The 17,891-nt window shown below is 31.8% G+C and overlaps 2 protein-coding genes across 2 annotated transcripts; one reads left to right on the forward strand and one right to left on the reverse strand.

Moving 5' to 3' along the window:
- On the forward strand, positions 916-6,524 carry LOC105172492 (PHD finger protein Alfin1). Its single transcript, XM_011093941.2, has 5 exons — positions 916-1,359; positions 1,653-1,685; positions 4,319-4,547; positions 5,622-5,751; positions 5,850-6,524. The coding sequence occupies exons 1-5, from the start codon at positions 1,263-1,265 to the stop codon at positions 6,123-6,125; spliced, it is 765 nt and encodes a 254-aa protein (XP_011092243.1). The 5' UTR covers positions 916-1,262; the 3' UTR covers positions 6,126-6,524.
- On the reverse strand, positions 6,674-9,214 carry LOC105172494 (pentatricopeptide repeat-containing protein At1g14470). The gene has a single exon (XM_011093942.2). The coding sequence runs from the start codon at positions 9,187-9,189 to the stop codon at positions 6,871-6,873; it is 2,319 nt and encodes a 772-aa protein (XP_011092244.1). The 5' UTR covers positions 9,190-9,214; the 3' UTR covers positions 6,674-6,870.

Genomic DNA, 17,891 nt, shown 5'->3' on the forward strand with positions numbered 1-17,891 from the left:
TCAACTTTTTATTATTATTTCAATTAAATTAAAATGACTTTTCACTTCTCTTAAATTTGTCATAATTACGAATATTATTAATTATCAGAAAAATTACAGACAACCCCTTGATTTTAATGTCTATCTAATAACAAGCCCATTGCATTAACATTCGTGACGTTTTCATCAAGTTTTTATAGTGAATTGATCAAAATGCCATTTTAAATTATGACATATAATTATAGAATTTTCTAAAATATTTATATGGATTATTTCCCATAGATGATATATTTTACTCACCCTCAAATTTTTTATATATTTTTTTATTTTTAAAAGATTTCGGTAAGGATATAGTTATAATTACCCTATTTCTATAAAAAAAATATCAATTTTTTTTTTAATTGCCAATGGAATTTGAATCATGAGATTTTAATTTCGTCAACTGAACTTCATCAGTAGTCCCTAGCTTTAAAATTTAGTTGATATTAGTTTTTTAATTTGGATATATTACAATGAACTCTTCCAAAGTTTGTCATTGTCATAATTATAATATTTTTTCTATTATTTAGAATACTCTCTAAAATTAATAATCGTCCAATAAATACTCATATAATAAACGCGAAAGAATATTTATTAAACAATTTATTATTTAATAGACATATTTATAATTTATAGGCTGTTGTAGTTTATCTTAATATTTTTCTTAAAATTATCAAGAAAATAAAAAATGTATAAAATAGAAAGTTGACATCATAGTGGGTCCACATAAATTCATATCCAGTCCAACCAGAAAGTGCCACGTGTTCAAGAAAAAGGCCAAGTATTGACCAGACAATAGAATTCCTCCGCCAACTAAATCATCAAAATATTGTAATAAAGTAAATTTTAATTAAGAAAAAAAAAAAGAAAAATTCAGTACTAAAACCCTCATTCAGCCATTCACCCATTTTCATTCCCGCTGTTTCCTCTCTCTCTCCTCTCTCTCTCTCTCTTCTCCTCACTCCATTTTTGCTTTCTCTCTCCCCTCAGAATTTTGTTTGCACTCAAACATATATTCACAAAGGCAACACACACCCACTCAAACCCATATTCAAATTTGATTATTTATGCGTGTTAATTTGAAGTTTTTATTTGGTGAATCCTGGAGAAGAAACCCTAGCTCTTGAATAGAACCCTAATTCGGTCAGTCCCTGTTTGTTCTTTTTTTGGTTGTGCTGCGGAACCGGTCCGATTCTTGGGGTTGCTTCTGTGGGTTTTCTGAATTGGTGTTGAAAACATTGGAAATGGAGGGGACTCCGCATCCGATACCGAGAACCGTGGAGGAGGTCTTCAACGATTTCAAGGGCCGTAGAGCTGGCCTCATCAAAGCTCTTACAACTGGTATTTTTTGTTCCGTTGAATTCTCTGTTTCTCGTTGAAATTTCGTTTCTTTTTTCTTTTTAAAGAAAAAATACCTTGAACCTCGTTACTTATTAGTTAATAGGCGCCTTTTATGTTTGCTGTAAGATGTGTATGTTTCTGCATGAATTTCGTGGGGTTATACGTGTGCGGATGTGTTACATTTGTTTGTGGCTGTGTGTGAATGTGTGAGAAGTTCTGTTGGATAAGTTCAGTTGCTCAGTGGAATTCATGGTTTAATTTATTCTAATTGTATTCTGTTGTGGTCTTTGCAGATGTCGAGAAATTTTACCAGCAGTGTGATCCCGGTGAGTTTTGTTTTTCTGTTTTCTTTTGTAAGTTTGGTACGTCATTATTTGTAACTTTGACCGGTGGGACTCTTTTCACGTGTGCCTGACTTTGTTCGGCGCATAACTGTCTTATATTTGGAAGTTGTTGTGCATGTAGAACATTAATGGCAGAAATTAATTTATAAAGTTGTGCTTTCTGGCTATGCTGGGCCGTCGGTATAGTAGTTTTTATCTAAGTAGTATAATTTCCCGTTTAGCTTCTTTCTGTCGGTGGAAACCTAATATTTATGTTGATTAATCCATGTGTTTTATTCTGTTGGGTTCTAATTCTGGTTGTATCCTTTGGCTTTGCTAATGCGAACAAGAATTCATTTATGGAATGTGCTGACTCTTGTGTCTCTCTGCTCAGTTTTGAAGGAGTTAGAATCTTAGATAAAGCCTTTGATAACTGTTTGGACAGATTAAATTATTTTAATTGCTTTTGAAATTTTGCACTGTTCAGCCATTGAATCAGAGTTTTTTCCATTTGGAATGAAGTTTGATTAATTGGTCGTTCAGGAGTGAGCATATCATTGCCGAGGGCCCAGCAACTTTTTCTTCAGGACATAGCTTTCTGATTAGATTGGTATCTATGACTACACCTCTTTACAATGCCTAAAGCAACCGTAGTTCGTTTTCATTGTAATTAGGTCAAGTCAACCTCTTAAGCTGGTAGGTAACAGCATTGAAATTAATAAGGAACTTGATACGGTTAGCATGGTAGCGGTGTGCCATATTATATGTTTGGTAATTGGTACCCATAAGTAGGCGTTGCTTGATTTTTCTCGCTGCAGCTGTCTGAAGTGTCTTTTTGATCCTTGTCATGCCGAGTTGTGAAACTGCACCTTGGTTTTTGAATTTTGTTGCCAGACACAGAACTTGACCTAATATGCTTGTTTTGCTGCAGAAGATTTCATGCCAAACCATAGTAGTCAGTGGCGCATGGCGCACAATGGCGCCAAGGGCTCCTGGAGCCATGGCGCACGGTGCGGCGCGCGCCTTTTCGAACGATGGCACAAACATAAGAATCTATATATTTATATAATTGGTATTATTTTGACTAGATTAATGTATAAGGAGTTAAATAAGACATATAAAACAACAAATTCAACATAACAAGACTTTATATAATTAAAACGACCAATGTTGAACCATTGAAGGATAGCGAAAGTCCTAAAGTACAGCTTTATAGTAAGAAAGTTAAGACTTTAAGCTGTAAATTCTGAATACCAACATAAACATACAATAAAATACTGTAATTAATCATCCCAAAAAGAAAACACTAACAGAACAACTAAAGCACTCAAAGATTAATAAAATCACATCAATTTCAATGATTCAATCGGCAAAATTAGAGCTTGTACTGCCGTACACGCTAAAGATTTACACTTCATGAATTTAGAAAAAAAGTCACTCTCTCAATGGAAGAGAAGAAGATGCGTTGGCAGAGGAAGAAGAGAGAACCAAATAAAGAAGAGTCAAGAATGAAAGTTACCCATGCATGCAAAGTACTTAATTTGCAAAATTCCTTTTATATTTAGGTTTCTTTTTTTTTTTTTAATTCATGGGCCTGGGCAGCCCAGCCAGCAGCTAGGCCGCCCAGGCCCTCTTCGTTATGGCACGCGCTATGGCGACGCCATAGAGAAGGCTCGCGCCATGGGTGCCGTACGGCGCGAGGACTGCGCCTCTCATGGCGCGCGCCACGGCACGCCATTGACTACACTGTGCCAAACCTCTTTCCAGTTAATGGGTGAACTTAGCGAGTTGGTGGTTTTTGTGGTCCTTGTATACGCAAAATTGTTTATATCGGAAAGATACTTGTATAGGCTATATCTGGAGCATGATGTTCCAATATTAAGCTGTTGACTTCAAAACTCTAAGCTGCTATGCATTCTTTTTCAATTTGTGAGTTGTGGCAGATCAGTTATTTCCAATGCTCTGTTTTTCTTTTTTGTCTTGTGAGTTGTGGCAAAACAGTTACTTCATGTGATTGCTTTAGATATTTAATGCTGCAAGGTAGAGTTGGCAGCATCTCAGTGAATCAATGATGGTGACCTTTTCCGCTACACGTATGAGACAGCGAGTCTTTGAATTTGTTGATAATTGATATTAAATGTCAAATTAATGTTATGATGGTATTGGTATATTCTTTCTCATTTACTTACTACCTGATTCTTAGTTTGGCGTATGTGTGACTTTATGCTCCATTCTATGTTATTTCCTGTTATATTTTCCATCTGGTTCCATATATTGGAATACATCTATTAATGTTCGCTTGTCAATTATCCAATGAAAATTCTGGTATTTTATTTGTCACTGTGTTGTGTGATTGCACATCGTGCCAAAAAAAAAAAAGAAAGGAAAAAGCTAGAAAGAGATGGCTCCTGATGGCATGTAATCTTCTACTGGTAATTGTAACTCATTTTCCTGGAAGACTAAATATTATCCTGTTTACAACTTTTTGTGATACATAAAAGGAACTTCGTATTATCATTCAATCTGATTAAGCTTTTCTAAAATTTCATGGTTAGTATGATATAGAAGTACACAGCAAATGAATTTAGTTAAACTGCAAGGAGCTGAGTATGTCTGTATTTGTTGATGTCTTGCAGAGAAGGAGAACCTCTGTCTATATGGGCTTCCAAATGAGACATGGGAAGTTAACCTGCCTGTTGAGGAGGTGCCACCTGAACTACCTGAGCCAGCACTTGGAATAAACTTTGCGAGGGATGGTATGCAAGACAAGGACTGGTTATCTCTTGTTGCAGTTCACAGTGATTCATGGCTGCTTTCTGTTTCGTTCTACTTTGGTGCACGATTTGGATTTGGTAAAAGTGAAAGGTAAATGTTTGCAAAGAAGCTTCTTTTGGTAAACTTATTTAGTGGTTTCTCAATATCGTTAAGAAACAAATTTTGCACATCTTGGCTTACGACCTCTATTTCAGCTGTAATGACCAGCTACCTGAGAGCAATAACCATTTCAATTCTGTGATTTGGAAGAGGAACTTAATGTATTACGTTATCAATTATAAGCACAACCGGAGCACAAAAAATTTCTACTTTGGATTTGACAAAATCAGATAGTGGTGGTATCTTTTTTTCCCCGAGAATGACTGGCACAAGATTGTTCTTGGTTCCATCAGCTATCTTTTTTCTGTCATCGAAAAATATTGGCTGGTTTCTTTTACATGTAATTTATTTGTTACCCTTTTGTTTTCAAAGTTTTTCGTGTTAAAAGCATGAAATCTTTCTTTCAGTTGTTAAGGGTGGCATAAAGGCAAATCCCAACTTGTCTATTCCTTGACCTTGTGAAGTGTATTGAACTAGAGTAGAGGGTGTATACCTTGTTCACTTGCTAACATGTCAATCTTTGTGCTATTCATTATATATCTATACCTCAGGTGTATATGCTATTTATCATGACTCTTCAATTACTTTCTTCGACCTGTGTATAAATTGATATGTTCATGCATATGTCGCTACTGCCATATTCTAGTGGGGATACACTGCCAATTTAAATGGATGCTCAAATTGATGCCTAATTATGTTCTGGGCTCTGATAATTAATTGTGTATTACTGACATTTTGGAAGTTTGGTTTTGGTAATATAGGCTCCATGAATTGCTTTTCTTGTTTTACTTTGTATTGGTTTTTTGTTGTTTGATATGACAGAAAATGAATCTTGGTCCAATTTACCTCTCTTTTATTATACTGGCTCTTTCTTTCCTTTTCTGGATGTTCTTTTGACCAAATGGCTGCAAAATTTAATTTCCGTAGCGTGTAATCTGCACATAGAAAAGTTTTTTGCTGTTTGCTTGCAATTTTTTTCCTGGAGAATATTGCTCTTTCATGATTTTACAGTCTCTTTAAAACTATCATTGATTCTTATAGTGGTTGGAAATTTGTCTGGCACAGGAAGAGGCTTTTCCAGATGATTAATGAGCTACCAACCGTATTTGAAGTTGTGACGGGAGCTGTTAAGCAGGCAAAGGAACAGGCTGCTGCCCAAAATAACAGCAGCAAGAACAAATCGAGTGGCAGAATGGTAAGTACCAGTTTATGCGACTTACTTTTTTGGCTGCATGCACCTGCTTTCTTGTATGCTTCAATATGACCCTTTATCTGTTCGTTTGCTCCTCTTAGCCATCTCGACAACCTGAGTCCCAGTCCAAAGGAGTTAAGCCGTCTGCAACAAAGGATGAGGATGAGAGCGGAGAGGAAGAAGAAGAAGATGATGAACAGGGAGCGACGCTTTGCGGTGCTTGCGGAGACAATTACGCCAATGATGAATTCTGGATTTGCTGTGATGTGTGCGAAAGATGGTTCCATGGGAAATGTGTGAAGATAACACCTGCGAAAGCTGAACATATCAAGCAGTACAAATGCCCTAGTTGCAGTAGCAAGAGGGCTAGAGTTTAATCTACCGAATTGGAACTTGAGGATCAAAGACAATCAGTTCAGGGTAGAATTGTTAGTGTTTAACGTGTCAAAAGTTGGAGAAAAGGCAAAGTCACTGGCCTGTGTTAGTTTATAAATTAGAATGTCTGCTGATGGGGATATCAATCCTTTTGAACTTCTGGATCCCTGTTTCTCAAATATGCTTCTGGATTGTACTTTAGGAATGTTTATGGAAAGTGTCGTGCTTCTATCTTAGAGTGGGATTATGGAAAGACATTTCCCTTTTATATTTCTCCTCAATTTTCATATTGTTAAACTGCATCGTTGGGACAGCAAACTCGCTTTTCTGCTAAAGCAGTGTCCTGCAGTATGTATATTTGAATTTTTTTATACCAATTCATGTTTGTCGTCCTACATTTACCTCTATTCCTGTATAATTGCGTCTTCTTTACTGGTAATGTCTCTGCTACATCAAGGTAAGCTCATTGATCATCTTTGTAAATAGGGATGCAAACAAATTGAATTAGGTTGAACATTTTATTGTTCAAGTTTATTTGAATAATTTCTGAAGCTAGAAACATTGTGTTTCTGAAATTGGTATGATTAATAATGTATTGGGTCCAGTGATATTCTTGTTTGTTGATCTCAAAGAAACCCTGCTCTTGGTACAAGAGAAAAAGTCCCACAAAGGTACAGCTACAGATTTCTTAGCTCTTGGAGTCACTTCTCATGTGGTTTATCAATCATAACGGGCAATGATCTCACACTACCAAAAGTCATTGCATGAGCACTTGTTATCCTTGAAATGATGAAATCTGTTGTTATCCCTCACAATAATCTCTCTCTTCTCCAGCTTTGAAATCATCTTGATGGCAGTATGGCAATCCCAACAAATCCTCAAGTTCTTCACCACCCTTATAACAGTTCCCTGTTCGCTAACAAGAAGGCAGAAAGCAACGGCCAATCTCTCACTATGAGTTCCCACCATCTCTTCCTTATCCTCATCCTCAACATCTCTCAACACATTGCTTTTATCAGCTATATACCCTGCAGCCTTCATTTTCCTTTTCAGTTCTGCCAATGTATGATAGATTTCATCTGATTGTTCGTGTGAACGATCACCTACTATAAATTTGTGAATCTTCCTATCATACTCCACCCAGCTCCATCCAGTTGTCTTCATTAGCCCTCTTGTTTTCATCAACTCCCTGATTCTATCGACCTCTTTCCACTTTCCTGCAGATGCATACATGTTAGAAAGCAAAATGTAGTTCCCTGAATTCTCCGGTTCAAGCTCAAAGAGCTTGTTTGCAGCAAACTCCCCAAGGTCGACTCTTTTGTGTATTCGGCAAGCATTTAGAAGAGAACCATATACTTGTGCATGTGGGCTCACCGGCATTGCTTCGACCACTTTTCTTGCTTCATCGAGCTTTCCCACCCGTCCGAGCAAATCTACTATGCACGCATAATGGTCTATATCTGGAGCGTTTATAGATTCAAAGACCTTTCTGCCCTCTTCCAACATTCCCGAATGGCTACATGCCGTCAGAATGCCAATATAGGATATTCGATCTGGTTCAATGCCTTCATCTTTCATTTTCTGCATAAGCTTGAGGGCTTCAACGCCATTTCCATGAGCTGCAAAACCTGTGATCAAAGCATTGTGGGATACCACATCTCTTGTCTCCATTTCATCAAAGATCAGCTTAGCTTCATTCATGCTTCCACATCTAGAATACATAAAAATCAGAGAATTCTGCCCTGACAAGCTCAAGTTTATATGGTGTGCATTAATGAAGTTCACAACCCAATTGCCCAACTCCAGTGCCCCAAGATGACCACAGGCTGAAATTACACTCACCATCGTCACTTCGTCTGGCATTATGTGCTCATTTATCATTTCCTTGAAGAGTTCAATAGCTAGTGATGATTGTCCATTTTGTGCATAACCAGCAATCATTGAGTTCCATGACACAACATTCTTTTTGGGCATCTGATCAAAGAGTTCGTTTGCTGCAGGTATGTCCCCGGTCCTCATGTAAGCTGAAATCATAGAATTCCAAGTGACTGAACTTCTATACACCCCAAGCTCATTAAATATCTTTCGAGCCATCTCAAGGCGCCCACACTTGGCATACAAGTCAAGAAGCGCAGTCTTGGCGAACGGATTCAAGCAAACTCCCCTGTCACCCAGCGTCTTCACGACCGATTCTGCAAGTGCAGGATCACCACACGATGAACATGAAGAAATAACAGTAACCAAAGTCGTCTCGTCCGGGGTAACCCCAGTACTCACCATCTCATTGAACAAACTTAAAGCCTCCTCGGAAAATCCATTCTGTGCAAAGCCTGAGAGCATCGCATTCCACGAAACCACACTCTTCTCTGGCATCCGATCAAAATAGCTCCTGGCATTCTCCAAGTCTTTCATCTTTGAGTACCCACTAACCATAGTGGTCCAAGTAATCACATTCTTATCCGGCATCAGATCAAACAACCTCTTAGCCTCACCTTCACATCCCCAGTTCCAATACCCCGAAATAATCGCATTCCAATCCGCAACACTCCTCTCAGTCATTTCATCAAACAACAGTCGCCCCGCCTCAATAGGCCCATACTTCCCATACGCATTTAATAACGCATTCCGTATATACTTACCGGAATCAAGTCCCATTTTAACAAACTGGGAATGGAACAAAACCCCGCCATTCCCCGCCGCTTTAATCACTACAGGGTACACACAAGCATCAGGCTTTAAACCGCAATTCTGCATTTCCTCAAAGAGCATCAATATCTCATTATTCCCGCCGCATTTGGAGTAATACCTGAGCATGTTGGTGAAGACCATGACGCCGGGTTGGTGGATTGAGTCGAAAATGCGGCAGATATAGTCCGACGGAGCGTGGAAGTGCGTACAGAACGCAATGAGACGCGCCACCCAGTAATCATGGCGGTGGAGGGCATGTTGAATGAGCTGCGCATGGAATTGCTGGAGTTGGAGAATGTTGGATACTCGCAACACTACTCTGCTAAGGTGGGAAGAGAATTGTGGCATGAGACTGCTGCTGATGGCGCTCAAGAACATTTAACGTCCTCGTTACTTAACTAACTTAACTGTCATGTCTAATTTTGATCAAATTTAAAATAAAAATAAAAATTTCTTATAGAATTTCTATTGCATATTTAATTCAAGCCCACAAATAAATTGCATTAAACCCCAATTGTTTCAGGTATTTAGAGTTCAACCCCATTAAAACGTACAAAAGCCCCAAAAAGTAAAGCTCAAAATGTAATTTTTTTTTTTTTGAAAAAAGAATTATATGATCTCTTAACGAAGGTGGCAATGGTAAACATATGTATTAAATAAAAGTAATTATAATAAATTAAATATATTCATAAATATTATTTGAAAAATGTCAAAGATCCGTTCCGTCTGTTATCCTTGAATAGAATATTATATAATTTGTTGGTATATAATTTATAAATATATTTACAATAATTACGGTGATTGAAATCTATCTTGACTCATGATAGACACTTTGTTTTTTTTTTTTTAAAAAAATAGGCACCTTTTTTAATTATTATTAGAGTTTTGATATTTACGAATCAATATTCGGAATTTTTTTTAACACTTTTATGCAAAAATTATATCTGAAATTTAAAAAAATCAAATAATTACATTACTTACAATTTTCCCAATATTCACATTTTGGATAAAGTAAAATATAAAATTTATAGGTGTGAAGGAGTAGTTCTAGTAGACTATAGTGGTTTATTATTATTCTTTGTTTTTTATTTGAATATATATAGCATTTGAATTGAAATTATTAATATATTAATTGGTTTTTTATATTTAAATATACTGACGTGGAGAGTCATATTTAAAAAAAAAGTTCAGAAAATAATAATAATAATTATAATAACTGTACTCTTTGAGGGTTGTTAGTGCGATATTTTCAGGAGATATTTGTGTAAGTTTTGCATTTGAATACAGAGTGTAGTTATAATTACAACTATAACCTTACGGATGTGGCTATAATTTTGCAAACGGACGGTGATATTTGTGTATTTTGACTTTACACCACAACAATGTAATTTTTACCCTTAATATTATTCATATATTTTTTCTAAAAAAATCAAGTTTTGGACTTGATCAGCATGTGATAATCAGACATAAATTAAAATAAAATATTATTCGAGATATATATATATATATATATATTTGGGAATCTAATTAAATATAATGGCTTTGTTCTCACATGGCCTACTAATATTAAATGCACATGCAAAGATTAATGAACAACACCTTGATGAAGAATAAATCAAATTTAATTTTTATGAGAAAATAATTATTCAATAATTAATATATGTGCAATTAAAATTTCTTCATAAGCTTACAATTATAAGAAAAACAAATTTTTATATAGGAAATAGATAAATTAAGTGAAGAAACTCTAATTATAAATGTGTAATCATACTAATAATTTTATCTAAATACTATTAATAATTTTATTTTATTCCTAAAATCTATTTCTATATTAACTTTCTCGTTTATCTATTTGGATTTCTGATTTAGAATTATTGATGTATTCTATTAGACTTTGATGTATGCACTAATTATTTCTATAAAATAATAATACTAATAATAATAACAACAATAATTATAATATAAGATTGAATTTTTTTTTTATAATCACTTAAAATTGACAAGCATTATTCTAAAAAATTAAAAAATATATATATTACTGGTGTTTCATGTTTTAGAGGCTGAAATACTGAAAACAATTAGGTTACGGAGCACGATCGATAAATTTTTTATTAAAAAAACATACTTTTTGAGCATATGGAATGAATTATAATCAATATATTTTATATTACATCCAAACATATTGTACAAAATAATTTGAAAATTATTTTTTATGTCATTTTAATGATACAAATAGCAAAGAACCAGAACCAAAATTTCAAAAATTCCTCTCATCTTTTTGCAATGATTGGTAGTTCTCTTTTCCACATCAAATCATCAATCAACTTTTGTACTTAGAGACACATGTTTTCATTTGGATCTTGCACATTGTCTTCTTCCCCAAATTTTTATTTTTTTTTAAGTTTATTTTATAATCAAGTAATCCATATTGTTGTAGTTTGGTGCTTTATGTATTGAGTGTACGAATGATTATTATATTTTTTTTATTTTATAAAAAAGAAAAAAGTTAGTATATTGCAGCTATCTAACTATTTTATTTATTATGAATCGGGAGCCCATTTTTCTCTTTTGGTATTTCGTCATCGCATGTGATATTACGATTCATTACAGTGTTTGTTGTTATTTAAAAATATTAAAAATTGATTGCTACTTTAATTATTTTAGATTAAAAAATATATCCAAATAGAGTAAATAAGTAAAAATTATTATAAAATAAATATATATTGATGCGTACCAGAACTTAGCTATACCACAAGGGTTGAAGGATCTTTTGTGAAATTCTAAGATTATTGGTGACTAATCCTGCAAAATAGAGGTTAACACTCTGATACTTAAGCAAATAACGGATTAAAGAAGAAATAAAAAGAAAATTTTGAAGTGAGAGTAATTGTGAGATATGATTAAGTATGATGAATGTTTGTACGGAGTGCAAATAATAAGCTTAAAAATCGAGAGAGAATAATGTAAGAAATTGAGTGATTGAGAATGGCCAAAAGACTGCACAAAGCCTTTATTTATAGACATGTGCAAATCAGGATAGGGAGCTGATTGTGAAGTTCCATACGGTTTTAGAAAGCCATTTAAATTAGCTATTATAAAAAACAAACCGTTTGTGATTTGGATAAGCATTGACTGAGATAGGTGAGTTGGACTGAATCCTGTCCCGAGAGTTGGTTGTTTATAAATTTTCTAGCTCATTTATCACCGTTTTACCTGAACCACTTGGATATATTTTAGAGTGATGTATGCAAATGTGTTAGCAACTTGTATGACGTGTCCACCTAGCTATATAATGACGTGGCCAGCTGATATGAATCTATCTCTTGGGCTTGCAAGTCTAGTAAAGTAGCAGGTAAGCCTATGGTCCATCCTGTTGGTGGGTTTTATCTGTCTTGCTGATGAACAGTTGTGCTGGTATTCCTAACTTGTGAATTTGACTTAATAATTTTAAGGGGCATCATATACCTACATTTATGATACTCGAATAAATTTATAATTGTATAAGCTTAAAACAATTTACTTATTAATTATTAACAAAAATAAAAGGTATACTATGGAAAATAATTTTTACTTGCATAGTATAACTTTTGCCTAACCAAGTTTCTTTTTTTTTCTAAAATAAAAAATAATTGTAACGAGCTCTCCTAAAATTTTGCTTTATTATGGATTTTTTCTTATTATTTGAAAAAAATACAAATATTTTCTTGATATTTGATGAGATTATATATACTTGGATAAATATTTGAAATTATCAACTATGTCCTTATTGTAATTTTTTATTTTTTAGAAAAAAATAAAAATTCATAAAAAAGTCGGACGAAGTAGATGAAATTTTTTGAAAAATTATATATAAAAAAATATATCCACTTAATTTACAAAAAAAAAGTTCAAAAGATTTACAAAATAAATAAAATTATAATTCATCATCTGTAAGAAAATTTTGATCAATTCGCCACAAAAAAAAATGATGGAAACTTAATGGAAGCTAACAGATTGCGCTAGTTGTTAAATAGCTGTTAAAATAAAAAAAGTCTTGATAATTTTTTAATAATAATAGATATTTATAACTATGTCAAATTAAGAATGCTTGATGTAATTTATCTTTTTTTTAAAAAAAAAAAAGTGAAATAAAGTCGCATTGTTAGGTGGAAAATCATAATGCAGTACTATCTCTAGAAGCACAAAAAAGTAGTGAAAAAGTTGATATATGGAAACGCGTTTTATTAATTGTTTAACCAACTTTGAACATTAATCCACGTTCTTCAATCATTTATCTTTATAAACTTAATGATTATTATAATTAGTAGTAATTGACAACATTCAGCCACCTAATTGTTTTTCCTTTTTCCAGTTTTATAGCTTTTTACCAGAAATCCATCATACTCAAATTTAGGCAATTATTGAAACTATAATTTGAGGGGGAAAAAATTATACTTTTCTGGCTGTTTGCATTTACCACATTTGGAGGGAACGAAATTTGAGACGCTTTGAACATACGGAGCGACCACCGAATATAATAACCACCATTATTGTGGAAGATATTAGACAGAGGATTATCAGTGTTAATTTATCTAGTTCTGTTAGTTCATGCGCGCTATATAGATTATGACGTATCCCTTGGCCTGTCGAGAGAGAAACCACCAGTTGAGTATTGTTGTACTGTACGATCTTATTTTATTAATGAAATATTTACCCAAAAAAAAATTAGAGGGGAGAAAAGGCAAAAAAATTAACCACCACAACTTTACAGATTAAATTTTGGGCAAATTACATTTACATCCCCTTATGATAGGTCAAAATACGCAAACATCATTTTTTTTTTTTTTGTAAAATTACAGCTACACCTCCTGAAATTATAGTTTTAATTACGATTCAAAGGCAAATATAGATTTACGAGGACTAATTTGATAATTTGAAACCGAAAACACGAGGATAGTGATAATTATTACGTCATCTACTGTAGTCGTAGTCCTTATTAAAAAAATTGGGTATTGTAGCTCGTAGTTTATAGGAGGAACAATATTGATGAAAGGACCGTATTTATATGGAACTATAATAGCTCAATTATTATGGCTAAAAACTTAAATTAATATTTCGTACTTGGATGCTTTATTTTGGATATAATTGCATGCTGCTATATTTTATGCCACTCTTGGCTAATTAATTCACCCACCTTCACATGCCCAATTATTTAATTAATAATATAACAATAATGAAGCCTAAGCAAGCATCAAAATATATTTTATTTTATTTTTATAATAGTCATTAATTTATTTTAAATTGTTACTCATTGTTAATTGGTAATTATTATACCTGTTGATGATTACTATCTACTGTGTTTGGATTTGTAATTTTGAAGTGGGAGATTTCAAGTGCCTAACAACAATGAATTACAAATGATTTGAAATTCTTCGACCCTCGTTTTGAAATGTATTTTCTAGAGTATTGATGGATTTCAAATCAATTTATTTAATATAATTATGCTCATTTTTTTTTTTTTTTTGAGATTTGGTGTAGTTATACGTAAACTTTTTGTTGTTTAAAAAATTATATCTAGTACCCTGAAATTTGTTTCTCTTCTAGCAAATAAGTCTTTTCGTTAGTCAAAATTCACCAAATTTAATGATATTAAAAAAAAGAATCGGATAAAAATTCATACTTGCCCTCAATCGACTTATTATTGATTTATTGTAAGTCAAAAAAATACTTTTATGACCAAATTAATTATTTTTATACATTTCATATGTTAATACAAGTAAAAACGTATGTTTTCACTGTCACAAGGGCAAGGTAGTCAAAAATATTTGTTTGACTTGTAATAAGTCAGTAATAAGTCAATTCCAAGCAAATATCGATTTTTATTCAGTTTTTTTATTAATATCAATAAATTCAGTAAATTTTGACTAACGATTGGGGACCTATTTGTTAGACGAAAGCAAACGTCGCAGGTACTAAATATAATTTTTTAAACTACAGGGGAGGCGTACATATATTTACACTTAATAAGAGGAGTGGAATCATCCCTATTCAATATGGAGTCATTTGAAATATATAATAATTATATATATCCCCCATTATTTATATGAATAAGAAAATGAAAAAAAAAATCATTTGGACCATATATTTATAGAAGATTAATTAATCTTGAAGATTAGACATTGGTGATTCTCAAATTGCCATTAATGCATAATTAGTGTAAACATAATTATGTTATAATTTCAAAATAAAAATAAATAATTATGGAAACATCATATCATATCATATCATTAGATAGAATAAAATAAATGGAAGTGATGGAGAATCATGTACAAATTTTATTTTATCTAACATATATTAAATGGATAATCACACTCTCTCCCCTGATGTTTGATGTAATTATATATAAATCCTATATAGTTTGGGAAATTACATCTAGTACCCTTGAGGTTTGCATCCGTCTAACAAACAAGTTTCTCCATTAATCAAAATTCACTAAATTTGCTGATATTAACAAAAAATCTTAATGAAAAATTGATATTTACCTTTGATTGACTTAAAACTGACTTATAACAGGTTGAACAATTTTGTTTCGAACTAAACTACCCTTATAACGATAAAGATATACTCTCTCACATGCATTAATGCGTAGAGACATATGAGCGTAATTTGATCATAAACAGATTTATTTGACCTGCTATAAGTCAGTAATAAGTTAATCGAGGATAAATATAAATTTTTTTTATGATTTCTTAATATCAATAAGTTCGGTGAATTTTGATTAACGAATGAACTTATTTATTAAACGTAAACAAACCTCAAAAGTGTTCGATATAATTTTCCAAATCATATAAAATTTACATATAATTAATTCAAACTTTGGGGAATAAAAGTGTAAAAATCTCTATATTAATTATTAAATGGTGGGAATCCTAATCACTACTTAGTCCTCGTGATAAGTAATTGGCACATCACACACATGACACATTAAAAGAAGAGAATCCTATCCCTTCAAATCATCATTCTTTCCCATTATTATTTTACAATTTACACTAACACTTCTCTCTTTAAAAAGGGTAAATTTCAGTTTCCTCTTATCACGTTTTACGTAAATATTTTTTTAAATAAAAAATAATATATAATCTTTAGACAGTGAGGTATAAATTACTAATTTATCCTTATTAATATTTTTTAAATATTTTAAAAAATATAAAGGAAAATAAAGTAAATAATTTATATGGTGCATTAGTTCATTAAAGTATTTTTAAAAGTTCTAGAAAATATATTAAATTACAATTTATAATTCAAAAAGATATTGTAATCAGCTCACTAAAAAAAATAAATGGAAACATAACATGGATTAACAGAATGGATTTGTTGTTAGACGGATGGTAAAATTAAGAGGAGTATTTGTAATTTTCCAACAACGATGAAGTATTTGTAATTACAGTATATTATAAAGGGCTCATATGAAGTTTGTCATAATTTTAAATACCCCTTCGTTGTTTGAAAAATTACAAATCCCTCCATAGATTTCACTGTCATATAACAAATATCCCATATAATGGGCTGACACAAAGGAGAGTTTGTTAGATGACCGTTAATTTCAGGGGAGTGTTTATAATTTTTCAAATAACGATGAGCTGTTTACAATTATAATAAATTTCAAGAAAATCCATTATAATTTATTCTTGAAATTATGCGAAACGTAATGGGAGTTCCAATGAGGTTTAATTTACTTGATGAAGGTATGACTCCATGACCGGTCCAAATCGTACCAACATGTGAATTATTATTCTATTTTAATAATAGTTATCGTTCTACTTTAATAGTAATTATTGATTAGCATATTGGTGATAATGTAATTATACTCGATTCAAAATTTTCAATTGAAATGTAGCCCAGGGGATAATTTGCTATTTTTATTTTTTATAAGATTTTTTCGTTCGTTTTTCATATCACATGAGGGTAAATCGCATTTTTTTTATTTAACATGTATTCTTTACGTTACAAAAATAACATGATCTATTGTTTTAAATAAATATTTTATACATGTATATTAAATAAAATAAAATTATAGTAATATCTGAAATAGAAAATTCAATTAAATATAACGTGCAATATTATTAATTAATACATATAAATGACATGCATTTATGACATGTGCTTATTAGTATAGAATTCTATCGCTCAATTTATGGAAGGAAAAAATAATAATAATAATAATAATAGAAAAATTGAAAATGAATGGTAAAAAGTTTGGAATTTTTTCAGTAAATGAGTTCGTCAGTAAAAAATACAAAGCTATAACAGAAAATTCAAAATGTATATTCACAGTTTATAAAATATAAAAAAAAAAATCAACAAATACATTTAAACGACAGAAAAAATAAAAAACTAATATAAAAAAAATAATAAGGATACAAGTTTTATGGATGTTACTGTATGTTTATTTTTGGGACTTTTTTAAAGTTTAACATAATTATGAATATCCTAACGTTACTTAAAAAATTATAAATATGACGTAATGTTTGATGAAATTATGTAGTTCTTGAATATATATATGAAATTACCAACTTTACCTTTATTGTATCTACGAACGATATGCATGGAAATTTGAAACATTGTCAAAGAAAATTATCCACTTAGTACGTGAAAATTTTAAGAAATAAATAAAATTATAATTTATAGTCCATAATTTTATTTTTACTGTGCACCATGAAAATTAGATGAAAACTTAAAAAAGACTTATGAATTGGATTAATTGTTAGACGATCGTTAAAATCAACGGGATATTAATAAATTTTCAAATAATAATGAGTATTTGTAATTATGTCAAATATCAGATAAGCTCATTGTAATTTTTTTTTAAATTTTTTATAGTAGTTTCTTATTTCTTTCTCTTGTTTAAATTTTATTGGTTGAGCTGATTTGAACTATTGATATATAAAATTAGTTTTAAAAAATATATTAAATGATGCAATCAATTGAAAAAATAAATAATAATAATGGAGAATTTGAAAATGATGGGTTAACAGAATTTGAAAAAGAAAGGTTCAATAAATGAGTGATGAGTGTATCAATGGAAATACCAACACTACTCA

The sequence above is a fragment of the Sesamum indicum genome, linkage group LG10 (assembly GCF_000512975.1).
Source record: "Sesamum indicum cultivar Zhongzhi No. 13 linkage group LG10, S_indicum_v1.0, whole genome shotgun sequence".
In the NCBI taxonomy this organism is placed as follows: Eukaryota; Viridiplantae; Streptophyta; class Magnoliopsida; order Lamiales; family Pedaliaceae; genus Sesamum; species Sesamum indicum.